The sequence below is a fragment of the Rhinoderma darwinii genome, chromosome 7 (assembly GCF_050947455.1).
Source record: "Rhinoderma darwinii isolate aRhiDar2 chromosome 7, aRhiDar2.hap1, whole genome shotgun sequence".
Taxonomy (NCBI): domain Eukaryota; kingdom Metazoa; phylum Chordata; class Amphibia; order Anura; family Rhinodermatidae; genus Rhinoderma; species Rhinoderma darwinii.
Genome location: NC_134693.1, coordinates 144,977,693 through 144,992,460, shown reverse-complemented (window position 1 = coordinate 144,992,460; position 14,768 = coordinate 144,977,693). Strand labels below are relative to the sequence as shown.

General features: G+C 54.4%; 2 protein-coding genes across 4 annotated transcripts; one reads left to right on the top strand and one right to left on the bottom strand.

The window, feature by feature from the left end:
* Nucleotides 1-6: 6 nt before the first annotated feature.
* Nucleotides 7-1,372, top strand: LOC142657438 (E3 ubiquitin-protein ligase RNF123-like). The gene is made up of 4 exons (XM_075832468.1): nt 7-93; nt 544-638; nt 1,087-1,172; nt 1,253-1,372. Exons 2-4 carry the CDS (start codon nt 588-590, stop codon nt 1,350-1,352), a joined length of 237 nt encoding a protein of 78 aa, XP_075688583.1. The 5' UTR covers nt 7-93; nt 544-587; the 3' UTR covers nt 1,353-1,372.
* Nucleotides 1,373-3,808: 2,436 nt separating this feature from the next.
* On the bottom strand, nt 3,809-13,688 carry LOC142656956 (mannose-1-phosphate guanylyltransferase catalytic subunit beta-like). 3 transcript variants are annotated; one of them, XM_075831996.1, is made up of 10 exons: nt 13,571-13,688; nt 12,318-12,451; nt 12,164-12,244; nt 12,047-12,095; nt 11,198-11,340; nt 10,509-10,667; nt 8,375-8,453; nt 8,147-8,274; nt 7,446-7,628; nt 3,809-4,360 (listed from the first exon to the last, which is right to left on the bottom strand). In XM_075831996.1, the coding sequence occupies exons 2-10, from the start codon at nt 12,444-12,446 to the stop codon at nt 4,229-4,231; spliced, it is 1,083 nt and encodes a 360-aa protein (XP_075688111.1). In that variant the 5' UTR covers nt 12,447-12,451; nt 13,571-13,688; the 3' UTR covers nt 3,809-4,228. The 3 variants fall into 3 exon arrangements, with proteins under 3 accessions (XP_075688111.1, XP_075688109.1, XP_075688110.1); XM_075831994.1 differs by having other exon boundaries at nt 13,395-13,687; XM_075831995.1 differs by lacking the exon at nt 13,571-13,688 and adding an exon at nt 12,666-12,902.
* Nucleotides 13,689-14,768: the final 1,080 nt, after the last annotated feature.

Below are 14,768 nucleotides of genomic sequence, written 5' to 3'. Positions count from 1 at the left end.
GCTCGATCCAGTACCTGCTGGGACAGACGGACCCCAACACCCCGGGGCCCGGGCAGCCCCCTGCTGACAAGAAGCATTTCTCCCTGCAGGCCTGTGAGTACCCGGCCCCCATATTACCCAGAGCTCCTCACTGCATGTCCCAGCCGATTCCTGTAGACCTGCGAGCAAGGAAAATGGGGGCGCAGGACCGCTCCAGAAAACATGGGGGCACCGGGTAGAAGGGTCATGATGGGTGCAGGGGGGGCACGGTCTGAAGTGAAGGAGCAGAGCCTCCTATAAAGGGGGTGTATGTGAGAAGTCGGGGTGCAGTTATGTGGGGGGCAGCGGGGATTTGTCTGGCCCTTTGCTTGACCATAAACACACACACAGCTCGGGGTCCGGCTCCTGATATCTCCAGCGTCTGTAACCCCCGACCTGCCAGAACTTGTACAGATCGATGATCGGGGTGACTGAGGCGCGAGCTGCTTTGTGCCTCCCTGAACCCTAGAAGTGGATGATGGGAATCCGGATGTTCTAGGACTGAAGGGATTTTGTTTTCTGCAGACACCGATTACATTAATGCGGAGGAACTCGGGAAAGTGGAGAAGATGCTGAGTCACCTGAACGAGGAGTCCAAACAGGCGGCGGCGACCACTCAGGTGTGTGCAGAAGTGCCCCCCTCCCCCCGCGCGCGCTCATGTGTCTGTGACCCCCGCTCATGTGTCTGTGACCCCCGCTCATGTGTCTGTGACCCCCGCTCATGTGTCTGTGACCCCCGCTCATGTGTCTGTGACCCCCGCTCATGTGTCTGTGACCCCCGCTCATGTGTCTGTGACCCCCGCTCATGTGTCTGAGACCCCCGCTCATGTGTCTGTGACCCCTGCCCCCCCCCCCCCGCTTCTTACGGACGCGCTGCCCTCCTGCTATGAAGCGATCGGTTTACTGCAGATCGGCATAAAAATAGTTTTCTGTACAGAACGTGATCCTCGCCTGGGAAGCGACTTCTGCATTATTAATGTCCGGCCTGTGACCGCGCAGCGCGAGGGACCCGCACCCCCGATGTGCCGGACCGGAGGGTAATAACTCTGCTTTCTTTCTATGTTGCAGCCCACCAGTGAGGAAGACCTGTGCCCCATCTGTTACGCTCACCCCATCTCTGCCGTGTTCAGACCCTGCTCCCACAAGTCCTGCAAGTGAGTGACTCCTCCCCCTGCGCCATATCCTCGCGTCTTGTTCCATCAACCTATTAAGTTTGTGCTTTAACCCTTTGCAGAGCGTGCATCAATCAGCATCTCATGAACAACAAGGACTGTTTCTTCTGTAAAGCCACCGTCACGGGAGTAGAGGACTACGAGAAGCCCCCCGCCCCCTAGCGCCGCCGGGCCCGCGGATCGGGATCGGGATGAATTTACAGCTTTATAGTGTTACGTGTGCCGCGTTCCTTCTTTGTGGCGGTGACGTGTGAGCGCTGCGTATATTCACGTCCGCCCCGCCGTCTCCCTGGAGGTTGCTGCGAGATTTGCGCCGTTTACAGCAGAGATGCGTTTTTCTATCTGTCCCGTGAGAGGCCACAAAACCGAGGATTAAATTATTTATCCATCTGCCGTGTCTGATGCGTCTTTAGATTTATTCCCCTCCGCCATCTTGTATCCGGTTGTGGGCGCACGTATGGGGGAGGGGCAGGGATTCAGCCGACACTTGGGAGAAAATAGCAGAATACAGAGACCGCGTAAATCTCCCCTCCGTGTTCCACTTATTTAACCCCTTCCCGCTCAGTAATAGCGCGTGCTTGAGCTGCGATACCTGCTGTTTCTGACCGCACGCGATCCCAGCTCAATACTCCGGGACCAATTACAGTGGTCCCGCCCCAGTCAGTGACTGCTAACCAATAGCAGGGATCGCATACATCATTTCCTGCCCCGGACCCCACATCCTGCCGCCCCGCCCTGAACTTCTCTGTTGGCGATGGAGAATCATGCAAAGAAATCTTCAAAAAAAACGTACTTTTTGTACTTCCACACCTGTCGCCCCCCCCTCCCCTCCTCCTCGTCCTCGTGTTCCCCTTGTCACCCCGTTTTTGGTCAGTGATCTCCTATTACTGACCACTTCTTAGTCTTCAGGGCCACATTTTTTGGTCCCTGAGGATTATTTGTTTTCTTTATTTTTTTCTTTACAAAAAGCAAAAAAAAATTATTAAATTAACTTTCAAAACTTTTTTTTTTTTATTATTGAGCTAGTTTAGTATTAGGGTTAGTGTCAGGAACCCTCGCCCTAGTCGGCTTTAGCGTCAGGAACCCTCGCCCTAGTCGGCTTTAGCGTCAGGAACCCTCGCCCTAGTCGGCTTTAGCGTCAGGAACCCTCGCCCTAGTCGGCTTTAGCGTCAGGAACCCTCGCCCTAGTCGGCTTTAGCGTCAGGAACCCTCGCCCTAGTCGGCTTTAGCGTCAGGAACCCTCGCCCTAGTCGGCTTTAGCGTCAGGGAAGTCCACTTGTTCTCTAAATAATAACGTTTGGTGTAGCGTCATTGCTTTGTTAGGGATTTTTGGGGGTTTTTTGCTGTATACGTAATACACGTGTCGTACAAATAATAAAAAAGATGTCCCAAAGGTCATTTCTTGCCCCCGACACAGACTCGTCAGACGGTGACTCTTTTTTTATTTGTCAACCTCCTCATCTAGTGATGAAGAGAGGGACCACCTAGGAGATGTCCCAGGACCACCACACTTGAAGCCCACGAGAGAAGTGAGCCCATTTGGATCTCCACACTAGAAATTATGAGCCCCAAATCCCCGAGTCCACGGGCAGTCCGGGGATCACATTGATCGGGCTCGGTGAGATGGACGTCGTCACTGATGACTTATAGATCTCGTGGTCGCCCAGACTCATTCTATGCCCAGCAGAATATTACTGAGAACCCCACATCATTCTATGCCCAGTCCCACCGGTGGACCCCTGTAGATGCAGCAGAGTTGGGCAAGTTCTGGGGACTTCATATGAACATGGGCTTCTGAAAAAGCCGTCCATTAGGACCTACTGGAGCGCGGACATCTTATACCAGACCCCGATGTACCGCAAGGCCAGGTCCAGGATGTGTTATGAGGCAATACTTGGCTTCTTCCATTATACTGATAATGAGCTGTGCCCCTCCCCCCGAGATGACCCCAGTTTTGACTGTTTGTATAAACTGGACCCCTATTAGACCGTTCCAGTGCCCGGTTTTCCCAGCATGCACCCCCGAGACGTGTATTTCTATTGATGAGTCCTTTGTACATTATAAAGGGAGGGTTCAATTCCGCGAGTACCTGCCGGGTAAGAGGGCGCGGTATGGCGTGAAGATGTATGAGCTGCGAGAGGGCATGAGGGTATACCTACAGGTTATATGAAGGGAAGGACACCAGTGCTCAGCCCCCAGAATGCCCCCCCCTTACTGGAGATAATGCAAAAATTGTGTGGGATTTGGTGCAGCTCATCAGTTCTCCAGGAGTGACAACCCCTTTCAGACATCTTGGGTCACAGACGAGTCTCCGCAGCTCAACCGATAGTTCATATCAATCTGATGACCGCTGCAGTACATTGGTGTGTGGATTCTTGTGGACTGCGGCGGGCACTCGATAGTTAAAATCAATTGGCTGCACTACATAATCTCTGTGCCGCTAGTTAACTGGTCAGTAATGGATGTGGGCGGAGTCGCGTCAGGGGGCGGGCGGTGTCGGGGCGGGCGGAGTCGCGTCAGGGGGTGGGCGGAGTCGCGTCAGGGGGCGGGCGGAGTCGCGTCAGGGGGCGGGCAGAGTCGCGTCAGGGGGCGGGCGGAGAATAATAAACGAGCAGAAATGCCATGAAAAATGTCTTTATAAGAAAACTCCCAATGGAAAATGCATCAGTAATAAAGGGCGGGACCAGAGAAGCTCCTCCCCCCGAAGAGCGGCAGTGGTGATTGACCCTCACAATTTGGAGCGGAGGGTTTCCTGATTCCGATCAGAACCAACTATATAATTTACTGCAGTCACTTCTGTCTCCCTCCCCCCAACTCTACAGAGGGCAGCGCCCCATTTATTATTAGAGAGCAGCGCGGGCGATGTGCCCAATCTTCATAGCGTCATCTGTAGAGAAGGCACGGGAACATTGTGAGCGCTGGGGTCCTGCAGAGCGGTACTGGAGCGCGCGCACGGTTAAGGATCACGGGGGAGGGGGGGGGACGTAACGCTTCTTCCACGTGACGTTCATACCACAGTCTATTGCCGGCTGCTCTCGCTACATGATGATCCGGGGTTCCGGCACCGACTCGGAGATGCATTTGTGGGGTAACACGTTGGCTCCATTGAGGTAAAGCTCATCGTTTACAATGACGTCTTCTCCCAGCACCGCCACATTCTCCATCCGCACCTGCGACGACAAAACACTGAACATTTAACCGCAAACCTGAGCGCAGACCCGGAAACCCCTCGATAGTAATGTCTGCAGACGAGCAGCGTCCGGGATCCATGAACGTGCAAGAAAAACACAGAAAAACTGAGGCCCATTCCGAATCCCGACTCTCCCAAACTAACCCTACATTTACTGGAAAGAATCATGACCCCCCCCCCCGACTGCCCCTACATTTACTGGAAAGAATCATGAACCCCCCCCCCGACTAACCCTACATTTACTGGAAAGAATCAAGAACCCCCCCCCCCCCGACTAACCCTACATTTACTGGAAGGAATCATGACCCCCCCGACTAACCCTACATTTACTGGAAAGAATCATGAACCCCCCGACTAACCCTACATTTACTGGAAAGAATCATGAACCCGACTAACCCTACATTTACTGGAAAGAATCATAAACCCCCCCCCCCCCAACTGCCCTACATTTACTGTAAAAAATAATGAAACCCCCCCAGATTAAACCTACACTCACTGGAACGAATCATGACCCCTCCCCCCCTGGCTGACCCTACATTTACTGGAAAGAATCATGACCCCTCCCCCCCTGGCAGACCCTACATTTACTGGAAAGAATCATGACACCCCCCCCCCCCCCCGACTAACCCTACATTTACTGGAAAGAATCATGAACCCCCCCCCAGACTGCCCCTACATTTACTGGAAAGAATCATGAACCACCCCCCCCCCCCCCCGACTAACCCTACATTTACTGGAAGGAATCATGAACCCCCCTCCCCCCGACTAACCCTACATTTACTGGAAAGAATCATGAACCCCCCCACCCCCCGACTAACCCTACATTCACTGGAAAGAATCATGAACCCCCCGACTAACCCTACATTTACTGGAAAGAATCATGAACCCCCCCCACCCCCCGACTAACCCTACATTCACTGGAAAGAATCATGAACCCCCCCCCCCCCCCCCCAGACTGCCCCTACATTTACTGGAAAGAATCAAGAACCCCCCCGACTAACCCTACATTTACTGGAAGGAATCATGACCCCCCCGACTAACCCTACATTTACTGGAAAGAATCATGAACCCCCCGACTAACCCTACATTTACTGGAAAGAATCATGAACCCCCCGACTAACCCTACATTTACTGGAAAGAATCATGAACCCGACTAACCCTACATTTACTGGAAAGAATCATGAACCCCCCCCCCCCCCCAACTGCCCCTACATTTACTGTAAAAAATAATGAAACCCCCCCAGATTATCCCTACACTCACTGGAACGAATCATGACCCCTCCCCCCCTGGCTGACCCTACATTTACTGGAAAGAATCATAAACCCCCCTCCCCCCCCCCAGATTAACCCTACATTCGCTGAAAACAATCATAACCCCCCCCCCCAGACTGCCCCTACATTTACTGGAAAGAATCATGAACCCCCCCCCCCGACTAACCCTACATTTACTGGAAGGAATCATGAACCCCCCTCCCCCCGACTAACCCTACATTTACTGGAAAGAATCATGAACCCCCCCACCCCCCGACTAACCCTACATTCACTGGAACGAATCATGACCCCTCCCCCCCTGGCTGACCCTACATTTACTGGAAAGAATCATGACCCCTCCCCCCCTGGCTGACCCTACATTTACTGGAAAGAATCATGACCCCCCCCCCCCCACTAACCCTACATTTACTGGAAAGAATCATGAACCCCCCCCCCGACTAACCCTACATTTACTGGAAGGAATCATGAACCCCCCTCCCCCCGACTAACCCTACATTTACTGGAAAGAATCATGAACCCCCCCACCCCCCGACTAACCCTACATTCACTGGAACGAATCATGACCCCTCCCCCCCTGGCTGACCCTACATTTACTGGAAAGAATCATAAACCCCCCTCCCCCCCCCAGATTAACCCTACATTCGCTGAAAACAATCATAACCCCCCCCCCCCAGACTGCCCCTACATTTACTGGAAAGAATCATGAACCCCCCCCCCCGACTAACCCTACATTTACTGGAAGGAATCATGAACCCCCCTCCCCCCGACTAACCCTACATTTACTGGAAAGAATCATGAACCCCCCCACCCCCCGACTAACCCTACATTCACTGGAACGAATCATGACCCCTCCCCCCCTGGCTGACCCTACATTTACTGGAAAGAATCATGACCCCTCCCCCCCTGGCTGACCCTACATTTACTGGAAAGAATCATGACCCCCCCCCCCCACTAACCCTACATTTACTGGAAAGAATCATGAACCCCCCCCCCCGACTAACCCTACATTTACTGGAAGGAATCATGAACCCCCCTCCCCCCGACTAACCCTACATTTACTGGAAAGAATCATGAACCCCCCCACCCCCCGACTAACCCTACATTCACTGGAAAGAATCATGAACCCCCCGACTAACCCTACATTTACTGGAAAGAATCATGAACCCCCCCCCCCCCCGACTAACCCTACATTTACTGGAAAGAATCAAGAACCCCCCCCCCCCCCCGACTAACCCTACATTTACTGGAAGGAATCATGACCCCCCCCGACTAACCCTACATTTACTGGAAAGAATCATGAACCCCCCGACTAACCCTACATTTACTGGAAAGAATCATGAACCCCCCGACTAACCCTACATTTACTGGAAAGAATCATGAACCCCCCGACTAACCCTACATTTACTGGAAAGAATCATGAACCCGACTAACCCTACATTTACTGGAAAGAATCATGAACCCCCCAACTGCCCCTACATTTACTGTAAAAAATAATGAAACCCCCCCAGATTATCCCTACACTCACTGGAACGAATCATGACCCCTCCCCCCCTGGCTGACCCTACATTTACTGGAAAGAATCATAAACCCCCCTCCCCCCCCCCAGATTAACCCTACATTCGCTGAAAACAATCATAAACCCCCCCCCCCCCAGATTAAACCTACATCTACTGGAAAGAATCCTACTTTCAGGAAGACCAGAGACCTGGACTCCGTCCTTACACTACAGACCTTCCCTGGATACAGATTATGGGATTATCCACAACCTCCACCCGGTCAGAATTACTCCTCACCCACTGTCCAACTGTTGAACTCCAGCCGACTATCGAGGACTCCAGCCAGGAATGGGAACGGATCCTGGAGCCCTTCATCACTGTGCAGCGCTTTATCCGCACCCCGTCCTCCACCGTCACCCCAGGGCCGATAGTCACATTAGGGCCAATGCAGCAATTGTCTCCGATCTTGGCTGAGGAATCCTAGAAAGAAAGAAATGTGAAAGAGAGAGAGAAAGAGAGAGCGCCCCCGAGTGTCCGGCGCAGGGAATACACAAGGCCGTGTTCACACACAACGTATCCGCCCTGGACATCGCAGGCAATTCCGGCCAAAAAAACGCACCAAATCGTGCTGCAGCAAATAGCACGTAAAAAACAAAAGTGATTGGCTGCAGCAGTCACATGGGCTGAGCGTCGTGCCTGGACGAGGGAGCAGAGGGTTCTGGGTAAGTGTAATCTTTTTTTTTTTTTTTCTAAGTTGCAATTTCTGTTGGTTTCACCGGCTCATTAAATGAAATAGGGAAAAACCAAGAAAAAAGCAGCGATCACGTAAATACAAGTGACACGATGGCGATTAAAATAACGCACCGCAGGTCAGAAGGTCAGATTCTGAGCGGTTTTTTGGCGGTTTTATTTTACGCAGCGGGTGGGTGAGGTTTATTCCGGTACGACGCTGCAGTAATCCATTGGTATTGCCGGGTGTGACCCTTCACTGCACTCACCACCAGCACGTTCCCCACGAGGCCGGGTCCGGTGCGCAGCCGCTCGGGGTGTCGCTGCCTCACGGACTGCAGGTACATGCACATGCCGGTCAGGAAGTCCTTGGGCTGCCCAATATCCATCCAGAAACCTGAGACAAAACGGAGAAGCGACAGCAGAGACGTGTTTATAATCCGCGGCTGGAGGAGGCGTCTGATTGGCTGGGAAATGGTTCACATCAATGTCCTCACCCTGCAGCTCCAGAGCGAACAACTGCCCCTCCTGAGCCATGACCGGGAAGATCTCCTTCTCTATAGAGGTCGGACGCAGCTGCGGAGAGAAGAGGAGCGGCCTCAGTACAGAGCCCCCAGACCCCAATATCCAAACACCCCAGACCGCCCCCAATATCCAAACACCCCAGACCCCCCCCAATATCCAAACACCCCAGACCCCCGATATCCAAACACCCCAGACCCCCAATATCCAAACACCCCCAATATCCAGACCCCCCCAATATCCAAACACCCCAGACCCCCCAATATCCAAACACCCCAGGGCCCCCCCAATATCCAAACACCCCCAGACCCCCCCAATATCCAAACACCCCCAGACCCCCCCAATATCCAAACACCCCCAGACCCCCCCAATATCCAAACACCCCAGACCCCCACCAATATCCAAACACCCCCAATATCCAAACACCCCAGACCCCCCAGATATCCAAACACCCCAGACCCCCCCAATATCCAAACACCCCAGACCCCCGATATCCAAACACCCCCAATATCCAGACCCCCCCAATATCCAAACACCCCAGACCCCCCCAATATCCAAACACCCCAGAGCCCCCCAATATCCAAACAACCCCAGACCCCCCCAATATCCAAACACCCCCAGACCCCCCCCCAATATCCAAACACCCCCAATATCCAGACCCCCCAATCTCGAAACACCCCAGACCCCCCCAATATCCAAACACCCCAGACCCCCCCAATATCCAAACACCCCAGACCCCCCCAATATCCAAACACCCCAGACCCCCCCAATATCCAAACACCCCAGACCCCCCCAATATCCAAACACCCCAGACCCCCCCAATATCCAAACACCCCAGACCCCCCCAATATCCAAACACCCCAGACCCCCCCAATATCCAAACACCCCAGACCCCCCCAATATCCAAACACCCCAGACCCCCCCAATATCCAAACACCCCAGAACCCCCCAATATCCAAACACCCCAGACCCCCCCAATATCCAAACACCCCAGACCCCCCCAATATCCAAACACCCCAGACCCCCCCAATATCCAAACACCCCCAGACCCCCCCCAATATCCAAACACCCCCAGACCCCCCCCAATATCCAAACACCCCCAGACCCCCCCCAATATCCAAACACCCCCAGACCCCCCCCCAATATCCAAACACCCCAGACCCCCCCCAATATCCAAACACCCCAGACCCCCCCCCAATATCCAAACACCCCAGACCCCCCCCAATATCCAAACACCCCAGACCCCCCCCAATATCCAAACACCCCAGACCCCCCCCAATATCCAAACACCCCAGACCCCCCCCAATATCCAAACACCCCAGACCCCCCCCAATATCCAAACACCCCAGACCCCCCCCAATATCCAAACACCCCAGACCCCCCCAATATCCAAACACCCCAGACCCCCCCAATATCCAAACACCCCAGACCCCCCCCCAGATATCCAAACACCCCAGACCCCCCCCCAGATATCCAAACACCCCAGACCCCCCCCCAGATATCCAAACACCCCAGACCCCCCCCGATATCCAAACACCCCAGACCCCCCCCCCCGATATCCAAACACCCCAGACCCCCCCCCCCGATATCCAAACACCCCAGACCCCCCCCCCCGATATCCAAACACCCCAGACCCCCCCCCCCCGATATCCAAACACCCCAGACCCCCCCCCCCCCGATATCCAAACACCCCAGACCCCCCCCCCCCGATATCCAAACACCCCAGACCCCCCCCCCAATATCCAAACACCCCAGACCCCCCAAACAAGCACCCAACAATGCAGAGCCACAACCGTCCTGTGCGACCCTCCCCCCATGTGACCGCGCCGGTGGGAGGAGCAGACAGACGCCCCATGTGACCGCGCCGGGGGGAGGAGCAGACAGACGCCCCATGTGACCGCGCCGGGGGGAGGAGCAGACAGACGCCCCATGTGACCGCGCCGGGGGGAGGAGCAGACAGACGCCCCATGTGACCGCGCCGGGGGGAGGAGCAGACAGACGCCCCATGTGACCGCGCCGGGGGGAGGAGCAGACAGACGCCCCATGTGACCGCGCCGGGGGGAGGAGCAGACAGACGCCCCATGTGACCGCGCCGGGGGGGAGGAGCACCTGGATCCGCTCCAGCACCGACGGGCAGAAAACGTATAATCCGGAATTTATCTTGTTGGACACAAACACTTGAGGCTTCTCCACAAAGCGCTGGATTTGGCCGCTGTCTGCGTCATACACGACCACCCCGTATTTAGAGGGCTCCTCCACCTTCGTCACCTGCAGAGAGCGGAGATTATACAGTTATAATCTAGAATAATCTATAGAATTTTAATCAAAAACAGAATAATCCTGGATATATGACAGAATCGCTCAGTAACCCCTCCCCCTCTCATAATCCCGGGTGTAATATAGCAATATCGCTCAGTAACCCCTCCCCCTCTCATAATCCCGGGTGTAATATAACAATATCGCTCAGTAACCCCTCCCCCTCTCATAATCCCGGGTGTAATATAGCAATATCGCTCAGTAACCCCTCCCCCTCTCATAATCCCGGGTGTAATATAGCAATATCGCTCAGTAACCCCTCCCCCTCTCATAATCCCGGGTGTAATATAACAATATCGCTCAGTAACCCCTCCCCCTCTCATAATCCCGGGTGTAATATAACAATATCGCTCAGTAACCCCTCCCCCTCTCATTATATAATCCTAGAAATCTATAGAACGGTCCTGATTACATATATATATCTGTGGAGAGTCTGTGACCCCCAATTTCCTGCCACCCCCTCACACGGGACCACAACTTACCACGATGGTGCCCTCCTTGCCGTGGAGTTGGTGGCAGCGCACCATGTCCTCGAAGGGAAAGTCGCAGATGACGTCGCTGTTCAGGACGAAGAACGGCTCTGAGTCCTCAGTCAGCAGCTGCCGGGCCAGAGCCAACGGACCCGCTGCAGATCAGCAAGAGGGGAGCATGAAACCAGCCCCCCAATACTGACAGTGCACCCCTACACCCACGACAGGTCACCAGCCCCCCAATACTGGCAGTGCACCCCTCAACCACGACAGGTCACCAGCCCCCCAATACTGGCAGTGCACCCCTCAACCACGACAGGTCACCAGCCCCCCAATACTGACAGTGCACCCCTCAACCACGACAGGTCACCAGCCCCCCAATACTGACAGTGCACCCCTACATGACAGGTCACCAGCCCCCCAATACTGACAGTGCACCCCTCAACCACGATAGGTCACCAGCCCCCCAATACTGACAGGTCACCAGCCCCCCAATACTGACAGTGCACCCCTCATCCACGATAGCTCACCGGCCCCCAATACTGACAATGCACCCCTCAACCACGACAGGTCACCTGCCCCCCAATACTGACAGGTCACCAGCCCCCCAATACTGACAGTGCACCCCTCATCCACGATAGCTCACCGGCCCCCAATACTGACAATGCACCCCTCATCCACGACAGGTCACCAGCCCCCCCAATACTGACAGTGCACCCCTCAACCACGACAGGTCACCAGCCCCCCAATACTGACAGTGCACCCCTACATGACAGGTCACCAGCCCACCAATACTGACAGTGCACCCCCATCCACGATAGCTCACCGGCCCCCCAATACTGTGGGCCCCCCAGCGCTCACCTGTTCCCAGCGGCTCCGTCTCGTGGGACATGGAGATGCGGATTCTCAGCTGTCGGGATAGAAGGGGAGAGTGAGACGGGGGACGGCGCCCGGGACGACACACGGACGAGCTCTTACCCGCTGCTCCTGCTCCTTCATCTCCTTCTCCAGCAGGTCGGACATGTAACTGACGGCCAGGATCACGTGATTAACCCCCGCCTGCCCAGAGGAGAGAGGACAATGCGGTCACACTGTACACAGGACGCCCGCCGCCGACGCCCGCGCCGCTTACCTTCACCAGCGCCTCCACCTGGTGCAGCAGGATCGGCTTGTTGCAGAAATCCACCAGAGGTTTGGGGACGCTGAGCGTCAGAGGTCGTAACCGCGTACCGTAACCGCCAACCAGGATTAAGGCCTTCATGTTCCCTGTGGAAGAGAAGGGGTTAATAAGAGCGGCGCCATCTTCCCCGGGTCACCGCGCGCCAAACAGAAAACCACCGGAGTGCAAGATCCGTTCACATCAGCGGGAGACGCCGGGACCCCGCGGACACCCAGGTCCTGCCTCAGCACTGCAGCCATCGGTTACTCAGCATTTAAGATCTCTGCTTGTTTTCAGTGAATGGCAATATTCATTGTTTACATTTGTTTTACGTTGGAGCGGGGAGATCTTCTCATCACGGGTCAGCGGCGATCAGCAGTGATCGGGCAGATCTATCAGCAGCTCATGTGACTGGAGCGTCGTCCAACAATCCCCCGTGATCGCATTAACCCCGCACACTCCGCCGCTCACACTGCAATGACTGACTCCTCGCTGTCACATACGGTGGGCGGAGCCACAGCGCGTCATATATTCCAGGAATCACCCGCCTGGCAAACCAGCTCCGCCCGTCACCTGCAGCGCCGGGAGATCAGTCTATGAATGAGACAATTAACCTGTTACCTGCCGCACCCCAAGCTCCAATCTGATCATGGCGGCTTCCCCTCCCCCGCAGCGGCGAGCGCCCCGGCTTCTCCCCAGTTTGGTCTGTGACGGTCGGATGGGCGATCACTTTCTGTAGGTCGGGTTCGTTGCGGGCGATTATTAGGATCACATTATCGGTATAAATCCGCCGCAATCACCTGATCTACGACCCAGACTGTCTGGTACGGACGACGTTACCATAGATACAATACAGGATAACACCCATCATCCGCATCGTCTCACATGGTACAGATACTGGGGGTTGTAGTCACACGATAGTGAAATACACGAGGATGACGGCAGCTCTGGCTATAGACAGGGCCACGCTGGGACTTGTAGTTCCGGTATACACAGGGCAGTAGGACTACCACTCCCAGCATATCCCCGGTCTCTGCTGTAGTCACTCACCTGCAGCCTGAGCAGATTGTCACTTCTTCCAGCTCAGCAACCATTCAAACCACTGACGTCACCAGGGCAGCAGTCATGGGGCGGGGCCACACTTACACTTCCGCTTCCCGGTGCCGCCCGAGTGTCTTATCTCTGTGTCCCGGGGCTCCGCTCGTACCCCCGTTCTCCCCAGTTACCTTCCGGGTGGTGAAGCAGCTGGACCGCGGCTGAGGTTCCTATACACGGCCTCCGTCTCTAGGCCACAGGCCGCATCTATGTCACCAAGGCAACCGATCTACCCAATAACTACTGAATTCCAGGTATCTGAATCTCTATTGGACAACTGCAGTCATGTGATCAAAACACCCTCCCATAAGGGAAACGATTGCACCAATCAGCGAGTGACGCACAGCTAAACCGGTATTGGCTGAAGAGGCGCCCAATAGGACATCTGAAATTCGCTGTCATGGAGACACTTCCAGCAACGCGGAAATTAAAAATCAGAAGGCGTGGCTAGTGACAGACGTGCGATGTAGCGTAGAACGTTCCACATCACGTGAAGGCATCACATGACTAAAATGAGCCAATCAGAGTAGATACAGCGTGGGTTGCATGACAGTGATTGAGTGTAGTGGACTCCCCTGCAGGTAGAGGACGCTGTCCTGGTGTTTACCTCACGTGCAGCCCCTCAGCTCCTGCCAGCGATGCCAAACTCCACCTCAGAGACGTCTGGACAACGGAGCTAAAAATCACAGACCAATATATTGTATGATAAGACATGTCCCTTGTTTATTTGTGGTAAATGAAGTAACGCACACGTGGCCTACAGCAGAGACGGCACATACATATGGTAGACACTTCCCTTGCCCGGACATGCGCACTGACCGTGACACCCGCGGTACTTGGTTGAGTTTCGCTGTGAATGTGATTCGCCTGCGCCGTTAACATATCCAGACTTTTACTTTAAATATCGACTAAGTCCCTTCGAGACTCTAATAAGCGCGTGCGCCACCGATTCTCATCTAATTTTTCTAAGTACCTAGACATGCGTATATACACTAGTATAAATGTCGGAGCCAAGTCTAGCCGGCTTCAGTATGCGCTGCCATGACAGTCCAATCGCCAATATATATATAAAAACGTACTAAGTCTAACCGTGACGCTGGTGCCAGGCGCTTTCCGCGCACCTCAATTGGTCATACACAATTTTTCTGTGCTAGTTGGTATACATGTCATTTCTCCAGTATGGGGACTTATCCATCGCTTATTTTCTAAGAGCTCTGACATGCGCATATTCTACCACTCAGGCTAAAATCGACTAAGACCAGCTGGGTCTAATATGCGCAGGCGCCGTAAACTGACTTAAGTCTCGAAAAACTGACTGACTCCAGTCGT

What these genes read in the sequence shown, in the direction of transcription:
- LOC142656956 (XM_075831996.1), bottom strand. Translation starts at nt 12,446, where the DNA reads ATGAAGGCCTTAATCCTGGTTGGCGGTTACGGTACGCGGTTACGACCT. An exon ending in AGGTGGAGGCGCTGGTGAAG is followed by an intron (nt 12,245 to 12,317) that starts GTAAGCGGCGCG and finishes TCCTCTGGGCAG; the next exon opens with GCGGGGGTTAATCACGTGAT. An exon ending in GTTCAACAGTTGGACAGTGG is followed by an intron (nt 4,361 to 7,445) that starts GTGAGGAGTAAT and finishes TTGTCGTCGCAG; the next exon opens with GTGCGGATGGAGAATGTGGC.
- LOC142657438 (XM_075832468.1), top strand. Translation starts at nt 588, where the DNA reads ATGCTGAGTCACCTGAACGAGGAGTCCAAACAGGCGGCGGCGACCACT. An exon ending in AGGCGGCGGCGACCACTCAG is followed by an intron (nt 639 to 1,086) that starts GTGTGTGCAGAA and finishes TCTATGTTGCAG; the next exon opens with CCCACCAGTGAGGAAGACCT. An exon ending in TGCTCCCACAAGTCCTGCAA is followed by an intron (nt 1,173 to 1,252) that starts GTGAGTGACTCC and finishes AACCCTTTGCAG; the next exon opens with AGCGTGCATCAATCAGCATC.